Source organism: Castanea sativa, chromosome 6, assembly GCF_040712315.1.
Source record: "Castanea sativa cultivar Marrone di Chiusa Pesio chromosome 6, ASM4071231v1".
Lineage (NCBI taxonomy): Eukaryota > Viridiplantae > Streptophyta > Magnoliopsida > Fagales > Fagaceae > Castanea > Castanea sativa.
This window is the reverse complement of record NC_134018.1, coordinates 26,273,584-26,301,400: the sequence shown is the minus strand read 5'-3', so window position 1 is coordinate 26,301,400 and position 27,817 is coordinate 26,273,584. Positions and strand designations below refer to the sequence as shown.

The 27,817-nt window shown below is 36.4% G+C and overlaps 1 protein-coding gene across 2 annotated transcripts; it reads left to right on the top strand.

The window, feature by feature from the left end:
• Window positions 1–488: 488 nt before the first annotated feature.
• Window positions 489–27,548, top strand: LOC142639121 (increased DNA methylation 1). 2 transcript variants are annotated; one of them, XM_075813229.1, is made up of 10 exons: window positions 489–702; window positions 5,928–6,083; window positions 13,679–16,816; window positions 19,891–20,014; window positions 21,021–21,103; window positions 23,393–23,634; window positions 24,218–24,304; window positions 24,996–25,095; window positions 25,830–26,031; window positions 26,126–27,548. In XM_075813229.1, the coding sequence occupies exons 3-10, from the start codon at window positions 13,913–13,915 to the stop codon at window positions 27,436–27,438; spliced, it is 5,055 nt and encodes a 1,684-aa protein (XP_075669344.1). In that variant the 5' UTR covers window positions 489–702; window positions 5,928–6,083; window positions 13,679–13,912; the 3' UTR covers window positions 27,439–27,548. The 2 variants fall into 2 exon arrangements, with proteins under 2 accessions (XP_075669344.1, XP_075669343.1); XM_075813228.1 differs by having other exon boundaries at window positions 26,120–27,548.
• Window positions 27,549–27,817: the final 269 nt, after the last annotated feature.

The window sequence follows — 27,817 nt, the reverse complement described above, 5'->3', positions numbered from 1 at the left end:
GTAAAGTTTTTAACGATTGAATAAAAATTTTGAGGGTTCAATCTCCGTTTACATCAAAAATTGATTGATGTCTTGATTTAATAATAAAGAATTACCATAAAAAACGAATGCCATAAATCGATACTCCCTTAACAAAAATTTAAAATTAATTGTAATGGGACCACTTTCTCCAAAAAAAAAAAAAAAAAAAAAGAGTAATGGGACCAAAATTCAAATTTGTAGGCTTACATTGAAAATCAATTCGTGTATATTAACATGATGGATGTTAAAAAGCAATTCGTGAATGAATAATTTTTTTTTATTAAAAAGAAAAAAAAAGGCCACGGGCACAAGTGGACAACGCAAAGTGGTTTAGGGAAAAGCACAAATAATGACGTAACACTCACATGGGGAGAGAGATGCTACTGCTGGCATGGGACTGGGAGAAAACTATTCGGGTTTCCCAAAGCCCTTCCTCTTTACTGTTACTGTTTGGGTTTGGTCCATTTGGCTGAGCTGAGAGATGAGATGAGATGAGATGATGAGGCCAAATCCAAAGGAAACCCCTTTTTCTGCTTCCTCCAAACATTCTCTCTTCTCTCTCAACAACAATACCCACTAAGCTTTGCTGCTTCTTCAATCTTTCAACCCTAAGCCTAAGATCTTTCTTTGCATGTTGCTCTCTCTCTCTCTGTGTGTGTGTGTGGAAAATGCATTGCAGAGGTGAGCTTCTTCTCTCTTGGCTATTTAGTGTGGAATTGTTGAATGTGATTTGTTGGGGTTAATTTTTTGCTTTTGATATTCTAAAAAAGGTAACATCTTTGGCCCGTTTTGGTTTTGATTGTTGATTTTTCATTCATTTCTGCGTATGGGTTTGAAAGATTGTGGTGAAATGTTCATGGGATTTCTGCTTGTTTGTTTGTTGTTGTTGGGTTTCATGCTCTTTTGATTGAATGCATGAATGGCTTCTGCTCTTTTGATCGTGGTGAAATGTTCAGGCGTCTCTCTCTTTCTAATATACACACACACGTTTCTATATTGTTCTTAAAGGTTGGGATCTTTTCAATTTGATCTCTTGTGCTCACTGATTCTCTGACCTTAGCTCAACCATTGCTTGGTTTTTCCATTCTGGGGATTTGTATGTATTTAACTCTTGTTTTTCCTGAGGGCTACACTGGAGGAGTATGTTATGTTTTGTAGATAAACTAGGACTTGTTTACAATGAAAACCTCCACAGGAATTGCAATCATGCAAACCTATGAAAATTCCTTACTCCTCATAATACATCTGCATTATTAGTATTATTTTTAAATGTAGAATGTCGCAAGAGTAGAATGAATCATATTTTTTTCCCCAAATTTTATTTTCAAGAGTTAATATTTTGCTTTTGCATGACTATGAACATTGAAGGTATTTTTGTACTTGCTGGCTACATGCCTTTATTAAATTTCTATGTTTCAATACTTATTTATGATCCATTTTTTTGGTAAAGCTAAGCTAACTTACAACACCAGAAGATGAGAGAAGGGATGTATGGGAAGCATGGCTAAAAAAACATATATTGGAGAATTGAACTATTTGAAAAGAAATCTGCGCACTTTTTTCTTCTCCCCTGTTTATATTCTCTGCTAGGTTTACTTTAGTTAGGATTGAGTGGGTTTAAATGTGAGACGTCATAGAGAATAAATTATGATATTGGTTCCTTATAATCTTTTCATATTTGTTGGAGTTTTTATAGTAGCTTACCTAATTGGAAAGCCTGAAAGCTTCTCCCAAAAAGTATCTGTTCCCTTTAAACAATCCTGTTACACGTGCTAGTTGAAAAAGGAACCAGTAGAAACTATAAATAGATTGACGTGTCTCGCATCTTGCAATAATACAGTTAAAACCAAGAATTTGTCGGTATTATTCATTGGGGTTGCTGTTGCCACAACTAAATGAAGCCAACTGTCAATGTTGTTACCATATTGCATTCTCATTTCAGTTCCCACCACCCCCCACCCAAAATAAAAAGAATGAAGTACTGAACCCATAATACATGCCCATGTATACGTAAAGAGATAGCATTAACCTACATGGTGCATATGAGAGCCTTAATGTACAGAGCAATCTATATATATAATGGTCATCTAAAACTAGCCATGGTGACTTTGATTTTTTGTTTACTAGAAACTATCCAAGGACAATAAAAGAACCCCTAAAATTATACTATATACATGCATCATCCATCCATACAAAATATAGTGAATCTTATAGGATGTTATGTTCTTTGAATGAAAGAGTGGAAAAGACACAAAGAGAGAGAACTAAGTGGAGATAGGGAAAGAGGATGAAAGTTAATTAAATGACATGTAAGCATGTGCAGGGAGCTAGAAGGATATAGATAAAGGAGGAGGTTCTAAAGAGAGAGACCAAATTGCTGTTGTACTTGGGAGCACTGTCCAGCTTTCCTGCATCTCTGTTACCAGTGGGTTTAGATAGGGAATGCAGCACTATTAGAATGTGCCAAATTAAATATCATGTTAAAGTTTTCATTGGAATAATATATGCTTTTGCATGTCAGTGAAAGGTGGTGTGTATTCTTAATTGTTGGTACATGCCTTTATCTGCCTGTACATTTTCTCCATTATTTCTAATAAGGCCAAACTAAATTACAATGTGGGGGGAGTAGATAAAAGGGTTTATGAACAAGTATGGTTAAAATGTACCTGGAGGAGTCGACCATTTTTAAAGGGGGACTGGCCTACTCTTCCCCCTTTCCAGTTTCCCTGCTTGGTTGATACCCTAATGTTTAGTTCATTTAAATGTAAAATGTCATAGGGAGTAGATTTTTCATATTTGTTCTCTTATAACTAATTCACAGATTTGGATTGCATGCATAATAAATGGTTGGCATGGCATGCCAATCTTGAAAATGAAATAAACATGTCTTATTACTCTTTAATCCACTATTTCTTTCCAATTATACTTGATAGTCGAGGAGGAAACAGTAGAAGTCATGCACACTTACTTACTAACTTCCTTTTTTTTTAAATTATATATATAGGTAACATAAAATTCATTAAAAAGGGTACTTATCAAAAAAAAAAAAAAATCATTAAAAAGGGCGAGAGAATATTGACAGAAGATACACACTTACACATCATGATTTACAAAAATGCCATTAAAACTAAGAATTTGGTGGCATCTTTCTTCTCGGACGATAGGTGTTGCATCACATATCGTTGCCCAATGAAAGCCGAGTGCCATTCTTGCTAACATTTTTTGTTTGCAATCTCGCTCTTCCTCTTCCCCCCTGCCCTTCCCAAAAAATAAAAAAAAAGAAGCTGAAGCCAACCTATATATATTACTCTAAGAAGTCATTATGTATCCCTACTTGTAGCTTTCTGCATAGCTCAAATGAGGGCCATTAACAACATATACCAGTCTAGTTATGTAATAGAATAGAAGATGATATCATCTAAATGAGCTAAGGTAACTAAGAGCTATTATTACTACATACTATACAAGTCGAGGAAAAGAGCCTACGTGTACTCTCAGCCTCTTTGATTGGTAGGCGGGTGCTTCAAACCCCCACTTAAGTAATTTTCTGTTGTTTTGACACTTTGGTTAGACGTAGATTGGCTAGAATTTTATAGTACAATGCCTTAAGTATTATATCGAATTATATTTTACAAACGCCATCTTTTGGGGTTAAGCATACTATATGAAAGGTTTGGAAAAATAATAAGAGAGAGAGGGAACAGAGTACCGTCTAGATGACATATACACAGATGAAGAGTGCTAGAGAGAAGTAGAAAAAAGGGAAGAGGGTTCTAGAGAATCAAACTACTGCTGTTGTACTTAGGAGCAAGCCTATCTACGTTTTCCACATCCCACTTTACTCTGTTCTCTCTCTCTCTCTCTCTCTCTCTCTCTCTCTCTCTCTCTCTCTCTCTTTGCCTTCTCTAAAGTTTCGCATCCCTCTTTACAAGAGGGGTTTGGCCAATTGTGAAGGGATGAGGCTGAAGAAATACTTCTCTGTTCTCTCTCTCTCTTACATGTATACACACACATATACATCAGCAAAATCTATTAAGCTTGAACACTTTAAACTCTTATTAAATGTCTACCCTTGTTGTCTTTGCACGTTGATCAGAACATGGGTGCAAATGTGGGCCTTTTGGGTTATTATTATTTTTATTTGTAAGTAGAATTGTTGAATGTAGATTTTGGTATCAATTGGTATTTGAAGTATTTAATTTAGTGATTGATTTGGTGGTTTGATCTGCAAAGCAGGTAGGGTATGTGGTATATGGTGATTGTGGTTCTTAATTTACCATGCATTTTTGGATGTGGGATTCTTGTATTGTTCAGTGTTAATTTAGCATGCAATTTAATTGATGGAATGTACTGATCATATATGACTTTGTTGGAGAATTAAGGATCCTAGACAAGGTTTCGCACTTAATGTAAGCCTGGGAGGCCCTTATGTTTAGTATTAAATATCTACATTATTTGTATTGTTGTTTCAATGTAATTAGCAATATTATAATAATTCTAACTTGACACTTTTGGCGTGTCTTGAATGTCATATTAACTTATATTTTATAAATGGAATCTCCCCCCATGATGGATATAGGTACACTTTTTGTCATGATATAGGGTAAATGAAGTTGCTCAAATATAATGTGGAAGTTTGTCTCCCATTTTGTTTACTTGAAACTCAGGAGTAAAAAAGTCTGCCTCAGTTTTATGGAACGCTATTTCACTTTTATTAACTTTCCAATTTAATAAAATATGTTGATAAGTATGTTACACTCTCATGCAAAACACACATTTTTTTCAGACTGTGAAGTTCATGAATAATGGGAGCAAGTTGCGAGAATGTGTTACTTAAATGAAAAGCTCTTGGAAGTCATTGAAAAATCCTTGTAATTAAGTTGAAACATTTAATGTAATTGATGAAGCACAAATTGCTTTAAGTATAATGAATGCAAAGCAGTAGGTGTAATTCTGTATCTATTTACGGTATGATTTAGAACCAAGAGTCATACGATGCATGTTGTAGTGCTCAATCTCCTTAAATGCAGTTTTGCTGCATCCCAGTAACTCACACACACCAAGTGTTATGTAATAACATTATTTTCTTTGATTCTGTGTCACATTTATGAGTCAAACGTTAGTGGACAAAAATTAATAGATATGATTGATGTCTTTTATTTGGTAATGATATTGATTTAATGCAAGCTTCTCACTTTAGACAGTAGGTTGGTAATTTTTGCTGAACTCATGATGAGTCAAGCAATGGGATTGCTACTATGTAGTAAATCTCTCTTTTTTTCCAGAAGGAGAAATATCTATGAGGCATTTAAGAATCTTATACTTCCTATTTAGCAGAATGAAATTTGTATCTCTGACTTGTCCAATCAGTTGGTATGTCTTGTTCAAAAAGGAAGAGGAAAGAGAAAAGCTTGTGTCATTCCACATTGAGTAATGGTATACGCCTGTATATATCATTTACTTCCTATTTAGCAAAATGACATATCTTCGACTTGTCCAATCAGTTGGTATGTCTTGTTCAAAAAGGAAAAGGAAAGAGAAAAGCTTGTGTCAAGCCACATTGATTAACGGGATTCACTTGTATTTTAAAGGAATAGAAAAACATAGATTAATAATAACCTTCTGATGCAGTTAATATATAACATGCCTTTCTGTTCAAAAGAACTCCCATTCAAACCCGTCTAATTAGTTTTGTTTTGTAAAACATTGAAAAGGGGTCTCATCTCACAAGAACTAAGATATGGACATCGGTGGTGGCAGGGGGAGAGTATATCGAGAGCTGTTGTTTTATTTGCTTGTGTTTTATTATAAGTTGGAAACAGAGTTGTAATATTTGTTATCCAGAGCATTTAGAGTATTGTATGCATGCCTAATGCTTGATTCTTTGCCTCTTTCCTATTTGTCAGTGACGGAGCCAAAGGCATGCCTACTATGCTTTTTGATGGTCTGGTTTTCTATGCTAGCTGATGAATGAAACTCTAGCGGTTGTAAAGTGGAAAAGTGGCATTCTTAGATGTACCCCCAAATATCCTATCTTGATGATCTGAAAATTGGTTACTCAGGTGAGTTCAGCTCCCTTATATCTTGTTTGGAATTGATTTGAAGAGGATTGACCGTTAAATCAGGGAACTCAGCCTGTGTTTGTGCTTACTGTCATATATTTGTTCACAGTCAGTCCCAACCCTGGGAAAGGAGGAGGGATGCGGTAGGTTGATTGCCAACTTAAAATTTACCCACTCTATTATGAATGGATCCCCTTTAGAACCAAAGGTTGGGTTGTTAAGAAGCAACATATTCAGAGTGAGTATTGCTGAAATGAAAATGTTAAGATAGATAAGTGAAAATACTAGGAAAGATAGGATTCGAAATGAGGAAATCCGCTTATATATAGGTGATGCAGGAGCATTACCAAAAACAATTTCAATATTTTATTTTGAATTTTCATCGGATAATTTTAGTTTTTAATGTTTTTATTTGTTTAGTTTGGGTTGTGATAGGGATTGAATTTCATGTTCTTAGATAAGGATTAGTTTAGTATTTGGACTAGTATTGGATTAGTATTTGAGTTCGATTAGGATTCGTTTTAGGGATGTTTATCTTTATCTCTTGTGATTCCTAGAAGCTTATGCTTTAGATGGTTTATTTTGTATTCTTACAATTATTAATATTATTCAAAGATTATTCGTGCTAAATTTGCATTGTGTTTGGTGGTGAATCCAAACAACCTTAGGTGGTGAAGCCTAAGGTTTACCGTGGGACTAATCTAAGTGGGAAGCCTAGGCTGTCCTGGCTTGCATCAATAGGGATAGCCCCTATTTATGAAAAGATGAGGGAGAGTCATTTGAGATGATTTGGTTTTGTTCAGAGGAGAGTGATTATTGCATTAGTAAGAAAGAGTGAGTTGATCAAAGTTGAGGGAACAAAAAAAGATAGAGGAAGAACCAAAATAACATTAGTAGAAGTAATAAAAAGGACTTGTAAGGGAGTAATAGAGAGCATGATTTCAGATAGAATAGAATGGAGGAAAAGAATATATGTGATTAACCCTAACTAATTTGATAAGGATCTGAGCCAACCCCGCAAATTTGGAATTTAGGCCTATTATTGTTGTTGAAATTTGGGATTAAAGCCTATTATTGTTGTTAATTGTTAAATCAGGGGTGAGGTCTTATCCAAGTAGATGAAATGTAAACAAACCTAAAGCAAGCATAACTTGTAGCTTATATCTCCCAAAACCTAGCTATCACAAAAAAGCTACAAAATAAGACAGCGCTATTTGCACCCATATAATGACAGACTATGTGCAAACCCTATTATTTAGCTTTGACCAATGCAGCTCTAACCTGTCATAGATCATGTGGTTAATGGTTATGCTCTTTCCAAACCAATTTAGACAGATTGCTTGTCTTGGATGCCTTAGCGAAGGTGGGAGATTGTGGATCACAGTATCACCCAACACACCACAGAAATCATTGTCTGCCCCTTTGGGGCTGACATAGTTGCTAGAATGAAGAATGACATTATTTTTATCTAGGCTCTGCTTATTTGCAGTTTTTTCCCTAAATTTTATAATAAAATAATAATAGAGGTGTGTAAAGTGTAAACCAAGTACACAGGGAATATACAATAGGATAACCTGATCGAGACGAGCAACATGGAAGATCATCTAAAGTACAGTCTGTCCATAAGAGCTACAAAATCTGAAGCAGAAGATGGCCTGGCAGCTTACTTTTTTTTTTTTTGATAGGTAGCCTGGCAGCTTACTCTCACTCATAAAGTGTTACTAATAACTGAGACTTCAGTTGGATTATTGAACGTTCTTTGCCTTTGAAAGTACACATTCCTTTCTCCTTGTATGGTCCACATCAAAATCAAAGTAAATAGCCCCTAAATTTCTGATTGTGCCTTTTTTCCAAATTAACCTTCCAACAAGTCAAATAAATCCAGCACCCTTTTTGGCATCACCCAACTCACTACTAATAAGCACAATACAAAGTCCCATAAATCTCTAGGTACCCCACAATGTCAAAAGAGTTGGTCAATAGCCTCCTAATACCGCTCCGTAATTAAAATACCCCTCTTCCTCAAACTATTAGATGTTTAAATTTTACACCTCACTTGTATCCAAACAAAAAATCAATGCGAGTTGGAGGTCTAACATGCCAAATATGTCTACAAGGAAAGTACTGGTTACCCCATTCTTAACAACTTATGGTAAGTATTTACTTTTAAGCCATGGTTTTTAGATTTAGAAAGACTCCAGATCATCTTATCGTCTTGAACCTAGTGCACCTTAGCATCATATAGATCCTCCAAGAAAGAATCCATGGATTGTAGCTCCCAATCTTGAACTGCCGGAAATAAAGGACCCCACTGAGTACTGCCATTTGACACATCCAAATAATCAGCCCCTATTGCCTCTGTTTTTAACAATTTGGAAGAGCTCTGGGTACTGGTTCTTGAAGCTATCATCCCTACAACAGCGATCATACCAATAACGAGTTCTAGTACCTATCCCCCTTGTGTAACTTATAAAACTTTCAAAATAACGCAACCTTGGCCTATATATTTCCATAGGCTTATGCCATATGGACCCCTTACAACTTCATCCCATATTTAATTTCTTCCATTCCTCACCAGATGGAATCCCTCTCCACCTTAACACACCACAACCATTTATTTAAGGTGAAAATACCATTTTGGTCCCCACATATTGGGGTCACCATCAATTTGACCCTAAAATGTAAGGACCAAAATGGTATTTTCGCCTTTATTTTATAGGGCTTGGTTGCCGATAACTTTTTAATCCCTAGTCCTCCCAAATGAATAGGATGCAAATTGAGTTCCAATTAAGTAATTGAAATTTTAACTCAACCCCCATTTCACTCCAAAGAAATCCCTTTGAATTTTTTTTCCATTATATTTGATACTCTAACAAGAAGAGGAAAAAATGACATAAAATTTGTAGAAAGACTAGGATGCATACTCTTTGGTAAGGCAATTTGTCCACCCTTTGATGAATCTTGAAATTTTTTTTTTTATAGGTAATCCGAATGCTTTTATAAATGATAGAAAGAAAGTCATACAAGAAGTTCATGATGATGAACAATAAGAAAAAAACTACTAGGAAACTAAGTTAAGGGAGGACAAAAACTCAGAGAGAGAAGAGCAATTAATAAACCCCCAACAATGAGACCACTCTAAGAGACTACGCTGGCATAAAAGATTTAACTCAACCAAGGTCTTCTCTTTGTCCTCAAAGGAACGACGATTTCGTTCCAACCGCACAATCCACATTAAGCACCCTGGAACCAAGTTCCATATGTTCGACTTATCCTTTCCATGCCACTAATGCCAGCAAGATATCAAATCCACCACTGATCCTGGCATAACCCAAAGAATCCCAAAGGCCTGAAGCATACAAGACCATAGAGAATGGGTAACAGAACAATGCAGAAGAAGATGGTTAACTGACTCCCCATCCTTGCAACACAAACAACACTTATTAACCAAATGCCGACCCTTAAGCATAAGGTTGTCCAAGGTGAGGATCCGACCATGAGCGGCAGACCACAAAAAGAACGCCACGCGCTTAGGGATCTTAGGTTTCCAAACCCCCTTTCAAGGAAGCCAAGAATTCGAAGCACCCCGGATCGCGAGGTAGTAAGACCGAGTGTCAAACATACCATCCCCTTTAAGCCGCCAGTAAAGGGTATCTCTCCTACTACCCTGTGGAATACGAGATTGGATAAGCCGGAGAAGAGAATACGAAGCAGCCAATTCCCAATCTTCAAAGGCTCTATAAAACGTTAAATTCCACACTCTAACAGTACCCCTTTCTGGAATCCACAAAACCTCAGAGATATAGGTATCCTTGACCGCTGAACATACATAAAGCTCAGGATAGAGAACTTTTAAAGTAACGTCACCAATCCACCTGTCATGCCAAAAACGGATACGAGTGCCTTCCCCCACTACAAAAGAAAGATGCTTAGAAACGTTCTCCCAACCTTCGTTAATGCTTCTCCAAAGGCCGCACCCATGGGACCTCCTGCAATCCCTAGTCCTCCACCCCCCTTGATCCTCGCCATATTTTGTAGAGATAACACGACGCCACAGGTGGGTATCTTCATGGCCATATCTCCACAGCCACTTCCCTAATAAAGCCTGATTAAACGGCACCACCTTTCTTAACCCCAATCCACCCATCTCAACGGGTAAACACACCTTATCCCATGCCACCAAAGGATATTTGAAACCCCCCTCAGAAGACCTCCAAAGGAAATTCCTCTGAATACTTTCCAATTTAGTCGCCACTGCTTTAGGAATAGTAAAGAGAGATAGAAAGTATGTCGGGAGACTTGAGAGAGTACTCTTTAGTAACATGAGTCTACCACCCTTAGATAAATATAGACGCTTCCACCCAGAGAGCCTCTTCTCCATCTTTTCCAAAATAGGATTCCAGATCAAGGGAGACTTAAAAGAAGATCCCAACGGCATCCCCAAATATTTCATAGGCAAACTGCCTACTCTACAATGAAGCACATTAGCCAAAGCATCTAGATTATTCACCTCCCCAACGGGGACAATCTCGCTTTTCCCAACATTGACCTTCAAACCTGTAAACGCCTGAAAACAAGACAGCACCAACCTTATTGACAGTAGCTGCTCCCTAGAGGCCTCACAAATTATGATGGTGTCATCCGCAAATAACAGATGGGAAATACTCACCCCAGCAGAGTTCATAGCTCCCACCTGAAATCCCCGAATAAGATTACACTCCTCTGTCTTCTTCAAAAGTCTACTTAAAACCTCTATTATCAATAGAAACAACAATGGAGATAGGGGATCCCCTTGTCTCAACCCACGGGAGCTACCAAAAAAACCTTCAGGGGAACCATTTACTAGAACAGAGAAACGGACAGACGAAACGCAAGCCTTAATCCACCCCCTCCATTTCACCCCAAAACCCATCCGGCCCAACAAATAAAACAGGGCCTCCCAGTTCACATGATCATAAGCTTTCTCAATATCCAGCTTGCAAACCACACCCGGAACTCTGCTCTTCAACCTACTATCCAAGCATTCATTTGCAACAAGCACCGAAATTGTTTTAGAGCAACTAGAAAGAGAGTCAATATATTTTCTTCTAGCTTGCATTGGTAAGAAAGAGTGAGTTGATCCAAGTTGAGGGAATTAAAAAAAGTAGAGGAAGACCCAAAATAACATTAGTAGAAGTAATAGCAAAAGGACTTATCAATTAAGGATGTGCAAGAGAATATGACTTCAGATGGGATAGAATAAAGAAAAAGAATACATATGGCTGACCCTAATTAATCTGTTGATGATCCATAGCTGACCCTAGAAATTCAGGATTAAGGCTTGTTGTTGTTGTTGCTAGCCTTTTTTCCATTGTTTCTAAAGTTCCATCCCAAATAGCTATAGTTTCAAAACGAGCTCCTACAGGTAATCCCAAGTATTTTAACGGTAAAAGACCCCTTACAACCAAGAATGCCAACAACTCTTTCAAGGTGCCTGGGCACTCCTATGGGGACACTTTGATTTGCCCAAATGGATTTCTCTTGCATTGCCTGATGGCTAGTGAGTTGTGGAGTATGGTGTTTGCTTTTTTTTGGGGGGGGGGGGGGGGGAAGGGAGTTTGCGTTATGCCCAAGGATGTAGTGGATTTACTAGCTTGCTGGCCAGGCAAATTCAGGAAGCATAGAAATGGGGCAATTTGGATCATGGTTCCTCATTGTTTGATGTGGGGTATTTGGAGGGAGAGAAATGCTCAAACTTTTGAAGGAAATGAAAGTCCCATTCAGGAGATGAATAGGTCTTTCTTCCAGACTTTGTTTGGGTGGACTAATGCTTCGGGCGTTTTATCTTTTCCTTCATTTGCGGTTTTGCTTGATAAATGTACTTTGTTTACTTCTTATTTTTGTTTTCTGCTTATAACTATCTTAATACATGTCCTGTGTGCTCTGGGCCCATTGAGTTTTTTCTTTCAACGAAGTATTTTAGTTATCAAATTTTTTTTCAAATCACGACAATAAAAATTGTAAATACCTTAGTTGGTTTGGCATAGCGTCACAGTCAGATGAGTGCATCATCTGCAAAGATCGAATGGGAAATGTTGAGATCTTTGTTTACCAAATTCACCGTGAAACTTGATTAAAAACCCCATCCACTGCATTAGAAATCAATCTACTCAAGGCCTTCATCACAAAGACAAAAAAAGTGAGCGTATCATCTGAAAAGATCAAATGGGAACTGTCGAGGAGATCATTGTTTACCAAATTCACTGTGAAACTTTATTGAAAACCCCATCCATTGCATTAGAAATCAACCTACTCGCTTTCATCACAAAGATGAAAAGAAGTGGGGATAATGGGTCTCCCTAATGTATACCCTTTGTGCTTGCCGAAAAGCCACTAGGAGTGCTATTCACCACCATTGAGAACTGGACTGTGGAAATTGAAAATGCAATCACTTCCTCCGCCTTTCTCTAAAGCCACACCTCCTCAGCATATACAAGAGAACACCCCAATTAATATGGTCATATACCTTTTCCAATCTCTCCCTTGTCCATGGAGAAATGCATAGTGAGTGTCTGGATAGAAGTTCTCCCATCACATTCTTTAATCTATTTGAAAGGACCATTGCAAGAATTTTGTACACACTTCCTATAAGGTCTACTCGTATCATTTTAGAGATAAGAGCAATGCAAGTAGCATTTAAACTCTTTTCAAACATACCTCTATCATGTAAGTGGAGGTACAATTTCATTATATCTTCATGTCACCACACTTCAACAGGCTTGGAAAAAAGCAATTAAGAAGCCATCCAGTCCCAAAAATTAGTTTGGGGCATTTTAAAGCTTGAAGAATCTCTTCCTTCTCTCCCTAGCTAGTTGGCTGTAGTTGTGTCGAGAGGATTAAACTGGTTGGCAGGTTGTCCACATTTGGTCAGCCAAGTGTTAGATGTTTGAGTTGTTTAATTTTTAATTTCTTGTTTGTCAATGATCAGATGGTTTCATTTGTCTGTTTGATTTTTTGACCAACCAATGAAAAAAGAGTTTTTTGTGTGATATTTTTTCATTTTGACACCCTACTTTTTCTCTTTTCTTGGTGGAGGACCTGGAGGTTCATAAGTTTCTTCATATCTTAAAGAGTTTTTCCGCCTCAATTAAAGTGGGAAATTCTGTCATTAGAAGTTGAATTGAAGCCCTAATCCAGGTGCTATCCCATTTTCAGTTGAGGGAGACTAATTGTTACTGGGTCTCCTGGATTCTTTGTTTTGTGGTCTTTTAGCAAGATATTTTGGACTCTTGGGTTGCATGTAATTCAGAGTTTGAAAGTTTTGGGGGACTCACATTGTGTGCTTTTGATCTCCAAATTTTGCAGGCACTATGTAAAGAGTTCTTATGTGATTTTCAGGAACAGCTTATGCTCTTGTTCTGTCTGCAGCTGTAAAGTTAATGCTATAAAGTTACAAAATAGTTTGACTGTGCCATGCATGTTTTCTGATAATTTATAAGTTATTGATCTTGCAAATTTTGTAACGATTTCTGGTTGCTGTTATATAAGTTAGTTGTGTACTCATTGCAAGCTTATAGATCTTATGCGTTTAGTTAAACTGCTTTCTTTCTGTGTAGGTTTCGTAGCAATTACTGGATGGTATTTAACCACTTTTCAGCAAGCCAAAGGCCAATTAAAATGATTTCATATGGATTGAATGGCGGGTTGATCATTGATCAAAAGGAAGATCTTTAGTTTCTCGTGTGCTTGATTTAATGAATGGAGAAATCCTGTAACTCTTCACCACATCAATTTACAATGTGGTAGACAATAGAACCTACATGAGTTGAAACTGCAATCAATTGGACTAGATGTTGCTTGGAAAAGAAATTGAGGACTTGTGTGATGATGGGTTTGAGGGATCAAATGATGAGCACCATATTTTCAGAGAGGTATTCTTTGGTAATGATATTGATCGTGCTAGTAAGAGGTGTCTTGTTACTGGAGTAATTAACTTTGAATGCGAGTCCGGTAAGAACATTGATACATCACTCTGTTCTAACAGCGAAAACTCAGTTGTAACAAGTCATTCTTCCTCTAAAGATATACGTTTAGAGAATGTTTATAATGTACCTGTGGATTGTGGAGAAACTTCTGCACCAGGGTGTTCTCCTAACAGATTCACTTTGGTTGAGATGAATGATGCTGATGTGAGTGTTAAGCGAATGAGGTTTTCCGTTGATGAACTGCCTAATACCACACCTGGTTCGGGAAAGATTTTGAGTTCCTCAGTGGTTCCAGAAGAAATTGTTTCTGGCATGTTGTGTCCAGCTAGAGACCCTGTTTGTGAAAAGGTGACCTTCCATTTAGTTGAATCATCAAGTCAGGGTGTTACATCTAGTTGCTATCTGTTGAAGCAACATTTGAAAATGGACAGACCGGGCTTTTTGGATGACCAAGATGTTCTAAAGTGTAGATTGCCGGGCTTGGATGGGAATGATGGAAAAGAAGTAATTGTAAGTAAAGCCATCGCTTCACCTGCTTCCCAAGAGAGCTTTGCAACCAGGTTATTGATTGCAAGTCCTTCTGGTGCTGTTGCAGAGAGGTCTGGGTCTCCTCTACAAGCTGAGGAGAGACCAAGGCTATTAGAAACTCATAAAATGGATCTATCTAAAATGTCTCTGAAGACGGACCCTATGAAAGATCCTCGTCCTCTTCTCCAGTACCATATCATTCGCTTACTTGAGGCAGTGGGATGGTGTATTGAGAAGTATAAAAGACCTAGTAGGAGTTATATGGAGTCCGTCTATATAACACCAAAGGGAAGGTCAATTCGTGAATTCCCTAAAGTTTGGAGGTTATGTGGTGAACTTTTATTTGAAGATGGGTATATTTTTCCACAGAAGGATGAGGGTAAGGAATGGTCTAATTTTAGTCAGTTCTATTCAGATCTATCTAATACATTAACAAATATTGAGGAGATGTATCATTCAGAAACTGCTAGCACATTGGCTCATTGTTGGAGGCTTTTAGATCCGTTCGTGACTGCTGTGTTTATTGATAGAAAGATTGGCACATTGAGAAAGGGAGAGGTGGTTAAAGCAACTCGAATTTATGTTATTGATAAGAACAAGAAAAGTAAGGCTGTTTTGGCCTTGACAAACAGTGTCAAACGGAAGTTTCCTCAGAGACATTCATCTGCTGAACATGCATTGACAGAGTTTGAGGGTAACTACCATGCCAGCAGTGAACAAGTCTCAAAACATGGCGGACAGGAAAATAATGGGGCAGTGGAATCTCTGACAGGCATATTTAACTGTAAGGCTGACAATGTGTGTTTGGTGGATACTGTCAATGGGATGGGAAATCAGTGTAGTGGAATCTCTGGGAACAAAATAAGTAGTTGTGGGTCGCATAGCACATTTTTCAAGTCGGGTAGTTGCGTCTATGATGTTCTTGTTAATTCCAGAAATTCCAACAGCATGCTTGGAGGGTCTGAAGCTGTTTCCCCTCATCAGGATAGTAATACGAATTCACCAAGCTCTGATAAACAGAGTTCTGACCATAATGTGATAATCCCTAAGGAAGTTGCAGAAGATGTATCAATGGACTCTTTGGAGAAGAAAGATAAATTGCAAGAAGGCAAAGTTATCTATAAGGTGGAAAGTCATCTTCAGGGTTCATTGGTTGACCATCCAAACTGCACAAGTTATGGTCTGGATCATTCTCAGGATTCAGAGGCAGTTCAGCAGTTTGAATGTGGTGAGCAAGAGGGTGGGCAGTGCTCTGAAACTTCTAAGTTCAAAATGGTTAATAAATTTTCTGCAGTGGATGTTTTGAAACGGAAGTTCCGCAGGAAGTCTAGGAAGATTTCCGAAATCAAATTGAGTACATTATACCGAAGTGACATGCAACGCACAACTTCTACTGATAAGGCTGACTTGCCCGATATCAAAGCACATGGATATTTGTCAGGTTTGAAAGAGGTCCAGGAGTACCTCAGTCCAAATACAAGAAATCAAGGAAATCATAAGAACTCCTCATCTTTAAGCTCTTGTCAGGATCAAAGTGAGAAAAGATGCTCAAGGTTGAAGAAAGTACATCATGATCATAATGGTTCTAAAACTGGAAAAAAGAAATCAAGTAGATGCCAAATTGATGATGATGACCTCTTGGTTTCAGCCTTTATAAAAAACAAAGATTTCAGCCCAAGTACTGCTCAACGTTCTAAAATGAAAGCCTACAAATCAAGAGCTCTGAGAAAGCTTAAAAGCCAACAGGGTCATTGCAAGTTGCTACCAAGAAGCCTGGGTAGTGGGGGGAAGCACTTTAAGGATGGAAAGTGGTATTCTGCAGGAGTAAGAACAGTGTTATCATGGTTGATTGATGCTGGAGTCATATCTCTGAATGATGTGATCCAGTATCGTAACCCCAAGGATGATGGTGTTATTAAAGATGGTCTGGTTTCCAGGGATGGCATTATTTGTAAGTGTTGCAGTAAGGTGCTTACAATTTCTGAGTTCAAGATCCATGCAGGGTTCAAACTGAACCGTCCTTGCTTGAATCTTTTCATGGAGTCTGGCAAGCCCTTCACATTATGCCATCTTCAAGCCTGGTCTGCTGAATACAAGATCAGAAAAAGTGGGATCCGGCTGGTGCAAGTTGATCCGGATGATCAAAACGATGATTCATGTGGGCTGTGTGGTGATGGTGGCGAGTTGATATGCTGTGATAACTGTCCCTCTACTTTTCATCAGGCTTGTCTGTCTACACAGGTTTGTCTTTTTCTAGTATTGCAGGTTTATGCTGGTTTGCTTTTATCCATCTGCTTCTTATTCTGTTCCTCTCCTATTTCATGCAAATATATATGCTTCTTAGATCTCCTTGGTTCTACCAACTTGATCCAAATAAAATAATTTATTATGAAAAATCTAAACCAAGTATAAAATCTTAGGGTATGTTTGGTAACTGTTTTTTTCCCTTATTTTCTGTTTCCAAAAACAATCTTCTATTTTTGAGATTAAAAAACTTGTTTGCTAACCCAAAATGGACAGAAAACAAAGACTGTATTCAAAATTCAATTTGTGAGAGAAACTGAAAACATGGAAAAACTGTTTTTAGTTTATAATTTTCAAAAGTTAATGAAAACATGCATTTAATGTAATGAATCTGTCTCTTTTAAATGAATTAGCATTAGAGTTCAAATCCTAGTAACAACATATTTTAATATTTATATTTTTTTTCTTCAAAAAGCTATTTTTTTTTTATTAATTTCAACTAACCAAACATGTTTTTGATTTTTAAAATGCAAGAAAATTGTTTTTTCTTTATATTTCCAAAAACAAGTTTTTGAAAATAGAAAACAAAAACTGTTACCAAATATAACCTTAAATATTTTATTTTCTTGACTAATTTTCTTGCCCTTAAAAAATATAAGATATCTTTGTAAGTAGTGGCATATTCTATAATTCTTTAAAAATATAAGATTTCTTTGCAAGTAATGGCATATTCTATAATTCAACCTGCAATGACAATTGAAAAACCATTAAAATATTAGAGCATTCACATAGGTAATACTAAAAAATTTAGCTTTTAGCACCCAAATTAGCTACTTTATCTATTTTAACTCACTATTTCACAACTCACCCAATAGAAAACAAAAACTGTTACCAAATATAACCTTAAATATTTTATTTTCTTGACTAATTTTCTTGCCCTTAAAAAATATAAGATATCTTTGTAAGTAGTGGCATATTCTATAATTCTTTAAAAATATAAGATTTCTTTGCAAGTAATGGCATATTCTATAATTCAACCTGCAATGACAATTGAAAAACCATTAAAATATTAGAGCATTCACATCGGTAATACTAAAAAATTTAGCTTTTAGCACCCAAATTAGCTACTTTATCTATTTTAACTCACTATTTCACAACTCACCCAATATCCCATCTCGTATTTTTACATCTAAGTTAAACACTATTCATTTATTTATTCTTTTCTCTCTCCCTCTCTCTCTCTTCCTCTCTTTCTCTCTCTCACTTCATCTGATCATCAAACGGATATCCACCCACCAGCCACCACACAAACTGAAACCCACCCACCACCAAAATCAACTCAACCAAAAAACAGCAACCTAACCACCACCAGGGCCACAAGCCAAAGTCAAACCAAACACCACCACAAAATCCCACCTTTTAAACCCAAACCCAAATCTCCAAACCCTAACAAAATCAACCAGTAACCAAACAAACAATAGGAAAGAGAGATTTTCAGCCATAGATAAAACAATGAAATAAAAAATAATAATAAAGAGATAGAGAAGGACGAGAGCTTCGGCCATGGGTCTTGGCTAAGTCCGGTTGAGAGAGAGAAGGAGAAGATGACAGAGAGAGGGAGAAGTGAGAGAACGAAAGAGAGAGAGAGAGGCGATAGTCAGTGTAAACTGTAAACCGAGAGAAAAAGAGAAGGAATAAAAAATTGTTACATTGTAGCTACTGTGAACTGGCATTGATGGCAGTTTCCTGTAGCTTGGGTGCTAAAAATGTTAACTTTAGCACCATCAATGCAGCATGCTTTTCAGTGTTTTGGGTGCTAAAATAGCTAACTTTATAGTGTTTTGGCCTTTTGGGTGCTAAAATAGCTTTCCACCAATGTGAATGCTCTTATTGATCAGAACTGAAAAGGAATGATCTTATTATTTGACTATCTGGTAGATAATGGCATCAGTTCATCAAACTAGGAAGTTCTAACATGAAATTTTTTTTTTTTTTTTTTTTTGGGGTTTATAATTAGATAAGGCATGCAAATTTCTCTTATTAAATTTATTGATTAGTTCTGTATCCTGTATGTGTCATGCCAAAATTTCTTATTCTATTCTGGAGTGTTGGCAATGGAAGTTTCATCGTTTTAGGGACTAGGATTTGGAAGGCTACTACTCCGTTTGCATTGGGACCATTTGGATCACTGAGATATGTTATATGATGTCGTAATTATTATTTCTGCACTCTTTTTGTGCGGACTAATTGTTTTTGAGGTGCTTATTATTCATTTTCCTTTCCTCCCCCAGGGGTAAGTTTGTAGATCAATTTTCATTATTACCTTTAGGTGATTTTTGTATTTATATGTTCAACAGTTTAAAGTCTTACGTATTGTGTATCTGAACATTGTTGTGCGTTTAGTACTATGGAATAAAAAAGAACCCTACTTTTGTGGTGATTTTATTTTGGATTGGTCTCTATCATTTTTGAAAGGTTGTTCTTCATGACAACGATATGTGTCTAATTGAGTAATTGAACTTTGAAACATTGATACATACAGACAGATTTTGGCCATTATCCTTATTATGATCTCCAATTGATGGATACTATTTGGTCCTTATATATATAACATTTGCTTATCAAAATAAATTAGTGTGATATATATATATATATATCCCCCCCCCCCCCCCCCCTTTAGCATACACATTTTTTTGTTCCTTTTTTAGTGCATATAAACTTGAATTCCTGTATACTTATCTTCGGAAAGAATTTATTTTCCGCCAACGTGCACTTTGGCACTGTTTATTTGTGTTTCTCTGGAACGCATGATATCTTTACATTATGCATTTGACTACTATCAGATTATTTTCTTGCATTCGGAGAAAGCTGATGATATCTATTTATTCACTCTATTCTTTCTGAATGTTTTCCTTTTCTTTTGGTTCCAAAAATAAGGTGTCTTGTTTCTATAATTGCCTTACAGTTTTCCCTTTTATAAAGATTCGTATTGAATATGATTCTTTAAGAGTTGTAGGTTTTTCTCCATACTTTCACTAAGCAAATGACCTAATCTTGCCTTTGTACTTCAGGAGCTGCCTGAAGGCAGCTGGTACTGCCCGAATTGCACCTGTCGGATATGTGGGGAATTCGTTAATGATAAAGAGGCTTCAAGTTCTTCTGATGCATTCAAATGTTCACAGTGCGAGCATAAATGTAATCCCCCCTCACCCCAATTCTAGATCAATTACTCTTCTTGTAGCTAAAACTGTTAATAGCTTGAGGTTTTAATTTATTTATATTTTATTTTATGAAGAAAAGATGTTTCAAATAATGTGGATGGTTTGAATTTTTTATATGGGTAAATAACTCATGATATGACCTCTATTTCACATATTTACTTAAACATCTGGATTGGCATATTGGGTAGGTTTTTATTTTTTTATTTTTTATTTTATAATAAGTATAATTTCTTTAAAATAGGGGGAAATAAAAACAACTGACAACTATCATCATATCAACTTTAGCTTGTCTGTGAAGCAGCAAATTCAGATGCTAATATAGTTTCCATTCTAGACAATTTAGGTACTAGAATTTTTTTTAATTTGGTTTTAATATATGCATTGTTCTTGACAATATAGGTACTATGATGTTTTTAATTTGGTTTTAATATATGCATTGTTCTAGACAATATAGGTACTAGAATATTTTAATATGGTTTTAATATATTCTTTGCTAGTGAACTAACAAATACACATTTTTTCTAGTGTCATCTGCATGTAATGAAGTTCAATTTGCTTCCATGGGGTGAAGGTTGATAAGTTTGTACATTGTCCTTGAAGTAAGCAAGTGTTTGTGATATAATTAAAACCACTAGGAACTTGCCTCTGCTATCTCAGTTTTATATTAAGGAACCTGTAGAGTGGTTGCAGTTTTAGCCTTTCAGTCATGCTTTATCCACATTGCTTTTCCTGGATATATGTTTGCGTAATATATGTGATAAACATAGTTTTCATAGATAGACAATGAGTTGCACTTTTACAGCCAGACAATGTTTTATCCATGGTGGTTCTGGGAAATATGGTTTCTAAGATACCTGATAATTATACTTTTTATATGTAGATAATCAGTTGCTACTTTTACACATAGCATATGTTTTGTTCATGATGCTTTGCAGTGATTTTGATGTCTAGTTTACTGATCAGCATAATTTGGTGAACAGATCATGAGGCATGCATGAAAAGAAAAGGTATATATGAAGGAGCAGTATCGGATATTTGGTTTTGTGGTGAAAGCTGTCAAGAGGTACCTTACTGTGAATTCTAGACTCTAAATTTTTCCTTCTAAAGGATCTGTCGAATTTAACAAATGAAGGAATTAATTATCTTCACTGGTATGTTAGTGTTGCTGGTGAGGTAGGGATTGGCTATAAGTTACAGTTATTCTTTTCCTCATAAAAAGTATGAACTTATGTCCAATCGTCCTATTGTGGCTGGTTTAATCATCATCCTGAAATTGTTATTAATTTTTTTTAATGCTAGGTAGGCAAACATTTGGAAATATTGATTCTCCTATTTAATAGTAGGTGAAAACACTATTTTGGTCCCTACATTTTGTGGTCACAGTCAATTTGGTCCCTACATTTTTGTAACAATCAATTTGGTCCCTGTTGTTTTCAACTTGCAATTAATTTAGTCCCTACCGTTAACTCATTAACGAAAAATGCCTACGTGGCACACGGTGTGATAGCTGGCACACATGATGTTGACGTGGCTAAAAAATAATATTTAAAAAATGCCACCTTAGATTTTTAAAAAAAAAAAAAAAAAGCCACGTTAGAGAAACAAAAACTAAAATCTAACCTGATGATTTTCTAATAAAAAAAAAATAAATGAATTTAAAAAAAAATACTCAAAATTCCCAGACATTGTTCTTCAGTTGAAGAACAGAAGTCTCTCACTCACTCCCACAGTCCCACTCCTTCGATTCTATCTCTGTCATCTTGATCTCACTCCCTCGGTTCTCTCCCATCTAGCTTAAATTGGCCACCATGACCGAGACCTGTGACCACCACCACAGACAGTGATGCATGATGGCGGCACCATAGACAGTGGCTGTCGTTTCGTGTGTCTCTCTATTCGTTGTTTATATTTTACTTCTCTTTTTAATTTTTCAATTTTAGCTTTATATGTGCGTTTGGAGATTAGATTTCCATTTGTGTTGTAGGGATTTGGTGATTTGGGTTTATTGTTTGAAAATGGGATTTTGATTTGCTCTAAAAAATGGGTTTGTGGGTGGGTTTCAGACATGAGTCTGTGGATCCTTGGGTTTTTATCTGTGCTAGGTTTTCATCTTTAACCTTGTACTGGACTAAGATGCTATATTTGAGTTGAGTTAAGGGTTAAAGATTTGGAAATGAGTGTGTGCTTTCCATTCAAACTTCAGACTTGTTTCTCTCTGAAGCACCTAATGGAGTTAAGGAACCAAGGAAGTGGTTGATGGGGAAGATGATGATGATAGGCTTAAGGATAAAAGAAACAGATTTGCACCCAGATAACAAACTCAAAAACTAAAGAATTGTACCAATGATTGGGCTTGCTGGATTGATTTTTGTGTTTGGTTGCTAAAAAAAATTCAAGAAAATCTGGCAATGTTTCACTTTTTTTTTTTCTTATTTTGAAATTAAGATTTTTTTTTTCAATTTAATGCTGAGGTGGCATTTTTTAAACATTATTTTTTAGCCACGTCAGCATCTTGTGTACCAGCTGTCATGTCATATGCCACGTGGACATTTTCCGTTAGTGAGTTAACGGTAGGGACCAAATTAATTGCAAGTTGAAAATAACAGGGACCAAATTGATTGTGATCCCAAAACGTAGGGACTAAAATGGTATTTTCGCCTTAATAGTATGTAGAAGCATGACGTTGTCTTCTTTTATTAGGGAGATTTATTGTGTCTTTGTTTACTTTTAATGAGCAGTTGCAAAAATTTGAGTGACTATGATTGTCAGAAAGATAATTCTTATTAGTTTGTTTCTGCTTGCAATTTGTGTGTTTTATAATTCTTGTTGTAGTTGTGACGTTTTTACCATATATATTACATTTACCCAAAGGTAACTGTGTATAAACTTTAATAGTTTCCTGAAAGCCATATAATTCCTTCTTCTTACATATTTCCTTGTGCCTTGCTCCACGTGGCTTTTATTCTCTATCATTTTTTTTTTATCGAAAGAAAGGAGCTTCTCTATTGACTTAGAAAGGGAGGAAGTTTGACACTTCTCCTATGAGTTTTCCTGCATTAGTGAAAGATGCCCTTATCTTTGACTTCAGTTTCCTGCTGTGTTCAAACCCAAAAGAGACATAACTATCTTATGGAAACGAGTTGTTTTTTTCCACTAGAAGGAGATAAGTTTATGCACTAATGCTGTGCATGACTGCTTAATTTTATGTGGCTACTGTGGTAAATCTACTTAGGAGATTGCTTGCTGCCTATAAATCTCTTTTCTTCCATCCAGTAATAGTAATTTCATATAATTCAGTCAATTTATTAGTCTAAATAATATTAAATTTTTAAGAATTCAATGGTATGTGCAGGTTTATTCAGGTCTTCAGTCTCGTGTTGGGCTCATCAATCATGTTGCTGATGGTTTTTCATGGATGCTTCTTAGATGCATACACGATGATCAGAAGATGCATTCTGCCCAACGTTTTGCACTTAAGGCAGAATGCAATTCAAGATTAGCTGTTGCTCTATCTATCATGGAGGAATGCTTTCTTTCCATGGTGGATCCAAGAACAGGCATAGACATGATACCCCATGTTTTGTACAATTGGGGGTGAGTGACTTGAATAGTCTAATTTTCAGTTTTTTTTGTCTCTTCATATTATTCTGATTTTTTCTCCATTTCTCTGCTGCTCCTTTCTGCCTGTGTTATGGTTTCTGCATGGTAATTCAATAATTTTAGGTCAAATTACACTTTGATCCCTTTTAGTTTGAGGTCATTATCAATTTGGTCCTTAATGTTTTAATTTTTGTACAGTCAATCTTAATGTTTGATATCATTGTCAATTTGGTCCCTCCCTCTGATTCTGTCCATCTCAGTTAAATACCATTGTAGTTCTAGTGCTCATGAGTCTGTTGTTACCATTGTTGGAATCCGAACTAGTGTAATTCTCCTGAACATAGGTTACTTCCGTCTCTGCTATTTTTGGTTCATCCATGTGCCATCTTCCTTTATCATTCATCAGACTTGTTATCATATTTTTCTTTCTTCTCTGGCTGGCTTTTGTGCGGAGGAGGCTCCTACAAGAATTCTGGGTGGAAGAGGTGTTTCACGATTTATTAAATTCTTATGTCAGAGAATATAATTTTGACTTAAACAACGTATTTAATAGTTGTTTTTTCTCTGTGATCTTCAGGTCAGATTTTGCACGTCTAAATTTTCATGGATTTTACTCAGTGGTCTTGGAGAAAGATGATGTGCTAATTTCTGTAGCATCCATCAGGTAGTATGAATCTATATGCCCTTGTAAGTGGATTTTCTAGATCATATAACTGAGACATTTTGCTATATGTAAACATTGTCCTATGAAGATCCTGAGTAACAATATGCTATTGGCTTTTATTATTATTTTTTTTTTGCTGAACAATATGCTATTGACTTAGAAGACAAAGAAAGCAATCATTTTATATGTAAATGGCATCTATTACTATTAACATTGGTTTAGTTTAGCTGATAGTAGTCCATATTTATTTTTTCTAAATTCTTGAAAAAAGGTGTAAAGGAATCTTTCCATATGCTTCAGTCATCAATCACACCCTTAATGTATTATTATTCACACCCTTTGATATTATTAGTAGTTTAAAATGTTTAAGGCTTCTGACATATTTCTTTTGCTATCTGTTTATTTTAAAAATATATTATTCACTGCTAGACTGTCTACTGAAAGAATGTTTTGAATTATCTTTCTTCCTGATAACATGATATTTGAGGATTTGCTATTGCAGTTTCCCATGGTGTATAGGTAGATGAAATTCTAGAATTCTTCCCATGTTCTTTTCTGTTTCAGTTTTTCCTTAAGTGAAAGTCCATTATATTATGAATTTTCAACTTTTGAAATTTTAGTTTTTTGGAGGGTGCCTGTCTGCTTCCAGTTTACTGTAAGTTGGTTTTTCCTGACCTTTATCTGTTTACAGGGTCCATGGAACTACAGTTGCAGAGATGCCTCTTATTGCAACTTGCAGTCAATACCGCCGCCAGGGAATGTGTCGACGCCTTGTGACTGCTATTGAAGAGGTAAAAATTTGTTCTTTACCGTGAATGTATTGGTCAGTTTTTGTAGTAACTGGCTTTTACTGATTGCCCAAATATTACTTGGGATGAGTTTGCACATCCCAAATATTTATTTGAACTGTGACTCCTTTTTTCTTTGCTTTTTTATTTATTATTTATTTTTGATTAGTGATCTTGAACTTTATGGTTCTTGATAGAATTAAGTTATGAATCTTTTTTCTTCTTTTCCACGAAAAAGATATTTTAATACTTCCTTTTAAGTTTTAAATGGCATTTTGTTTCTCGACTGCCTTATGAGTACCTTATAATGTTTCCTAATAAGATAAGGACAAAAAAAATAAGACACAGTTTCCTAATATATTCAAAAAGTTGAGGCCATCTGTGTTGCTCCCCCCTCCCTTCTCTCTCTCTCTCTCTTCCCCAACCCCCTCATCCCCTTTCTTTCTTCTTCCCCCTTTTTTTTTCTTGGTAAGAGATCTCCATAGCTTATGGGAGTGAACTTTTGTAGTTTTATATTTCCAGATTCCACTATATTCTGCTACAACCTATGAGTAGAACATACCATCTTTAGTTTTCTGCACAAGGTATAAACTTTCAGAACTAAAACTCCAGTCATTGTATAGAATGTAGATCAGAGATCAATTTAAAGTTCAGTATTCCCACACATTTTCTTCATATCGAGTTTTTCTATTTGCTTCTTTGTGATATTGTTTGTCCGTGGGGGCATGGTTCTCTAGATGCTAGCATCTTTCAAGGTGGAAAAGCTTGTGATATCTGCCATTCCGAATTTAGTGGAGACATGGACAGAGGGTTTTGGCTTCATACCATTGGAAGACAATGAAAAGAAAAGTCTGAATAAGATCAACTTGATGGTTTTTCCTGGAACAGTTTTGCTCAAAAAACCCTTGTACGAAAATCAAAAGGCAGATAGACATTCTGGTGAGTGTTTCCTCTTCTCTTTGCATTACTTCATTCATGTTGGCATTTAACTTTTTTGAGAGTTTAATTTAATTCTTGGGTGATGAAGGACCAGGTGATAAATCGCCTTTACAAACAGAGGAATCAACAAAAGTAGGTACTTGTTCCAAAGGAGAGCCCATGGCAGAGTTCCTACAGCAATCTGATGGAGGTTCCGGCACTAATCAAGTTGGTGCTAAATTGATAATCGAAATAACCAACGGAAAGAATTTGCATGAATTTGAAGCTGATGGTAAAATGGCAATCAATGATGGTGATACAGGACAAGTAGATATATCGTCAATAGGAATGAAAGAGTCAGCTAAACTTGGTATTCATTCTGGAGGTGAGCCTATGGAGTATGTACAGCAGTCTGAGAGAAACTCTTGTGCTAACCTAGTTGGTGCTGAAACCGAAATCAGACTTGTGGAAGGCAACAATTGGCAGGATTTAAAAGTTGGTGCTGAAACAGAGTTTGAGTCTGTAGAGAAATCTGATGCAACCTGCTGCACCGGCAAAGTTGGTGCTGAAACGGTGAATAGATTTGTTGAAGGCAACAGTTTGCAGGAATTCAATGTTGGTGCTGAAACAGAGATTGAGTCTATACAGCAATCTGATGCAACCTGGAACATATTTGTGGATGGCAACAATTTGGAGGAATTGAAAGTTGGTGCTGAGACAGCGATCGCATCTGTACAGCAATCTGATGCAACCTGCTGCATTGTCAAAGTTGGTGCTGAAACGGAGAACAGACTTGTGGAAGGCGATAATTTGCAGGAGTTAAAAGTCGGTGCTGAAACAGAGATTGAGTCTGTACAGCAATCTGATGCAATCTGCTGCACCGTTGAAGTTGGTGCTGAAATGGAATATAGAATTGTTGGGGGCAACAATTTGCAGGAATTAAAAGTTGGTGCTGAAATGGGTATCAAGTCTTTACAACAATCTAATCCAACCTGCTGCACTGTTGAAGTTGGTACTGAAACAGAGTACAGACTTGTTGAAGGCAACAATTTACAGGAATTAGAAGTTGGTGCTGAAATGGAAATCAGACTTGTGGGTGGGAATTTGGAGGAATGTGAAGATGGTGCTAAGATGGAAATCATTCAGTCTGCAAAGAAGTCTAATGCAAACTGTTGCACTAATGAAGATGGCGCTGAATTGGACAACAGGATAATAGAAGTCAAGAATGGGCAAGTAGGTGAAAACCAAGGAAGTAGTTTGCAGGACCAATTTTCAAAGCTGTCCTGTGAAGAGTTGGTTCCAACATTAGGGGATAGCCAGCCCGAAATGGTTTCTAGTATTGAATCTTCAGGTATGTATGATGAAACACAAATCACGTTGGATGAACAGCTACAGACAGCCCGTGAGTTGAATGATAAGTGGAAATAAATTATATATTCAAAAAAATTATGTTATGGTCAGGGAACAAAATTTTTTAGCTAGTTGGCATGGCTTATATTATATAAATCTGAAAAAATAACAAAAATGAAAGGTTTAAACTCCCTCTCACCCCCTCCAAAATTTAAAAAAGAATAAAAGTTTAGTAGAGGGAGAGAATAAAATGAGGACTGAAGTAATGCTAGAGACATGAAAAATTTTACAACTTGTAGGGATGGCGAATTTTGATCGGTGTAACATCAATTTCACATGGGCCTATCACTGACATTATTATTGTGCATCAATCACGATATAGCATCTCAACAAGTGAAAAAAATAGCTGCAAAATGAGAATGGAATTATGTCTTTTGGAAATGGTGAGCAATGCAAA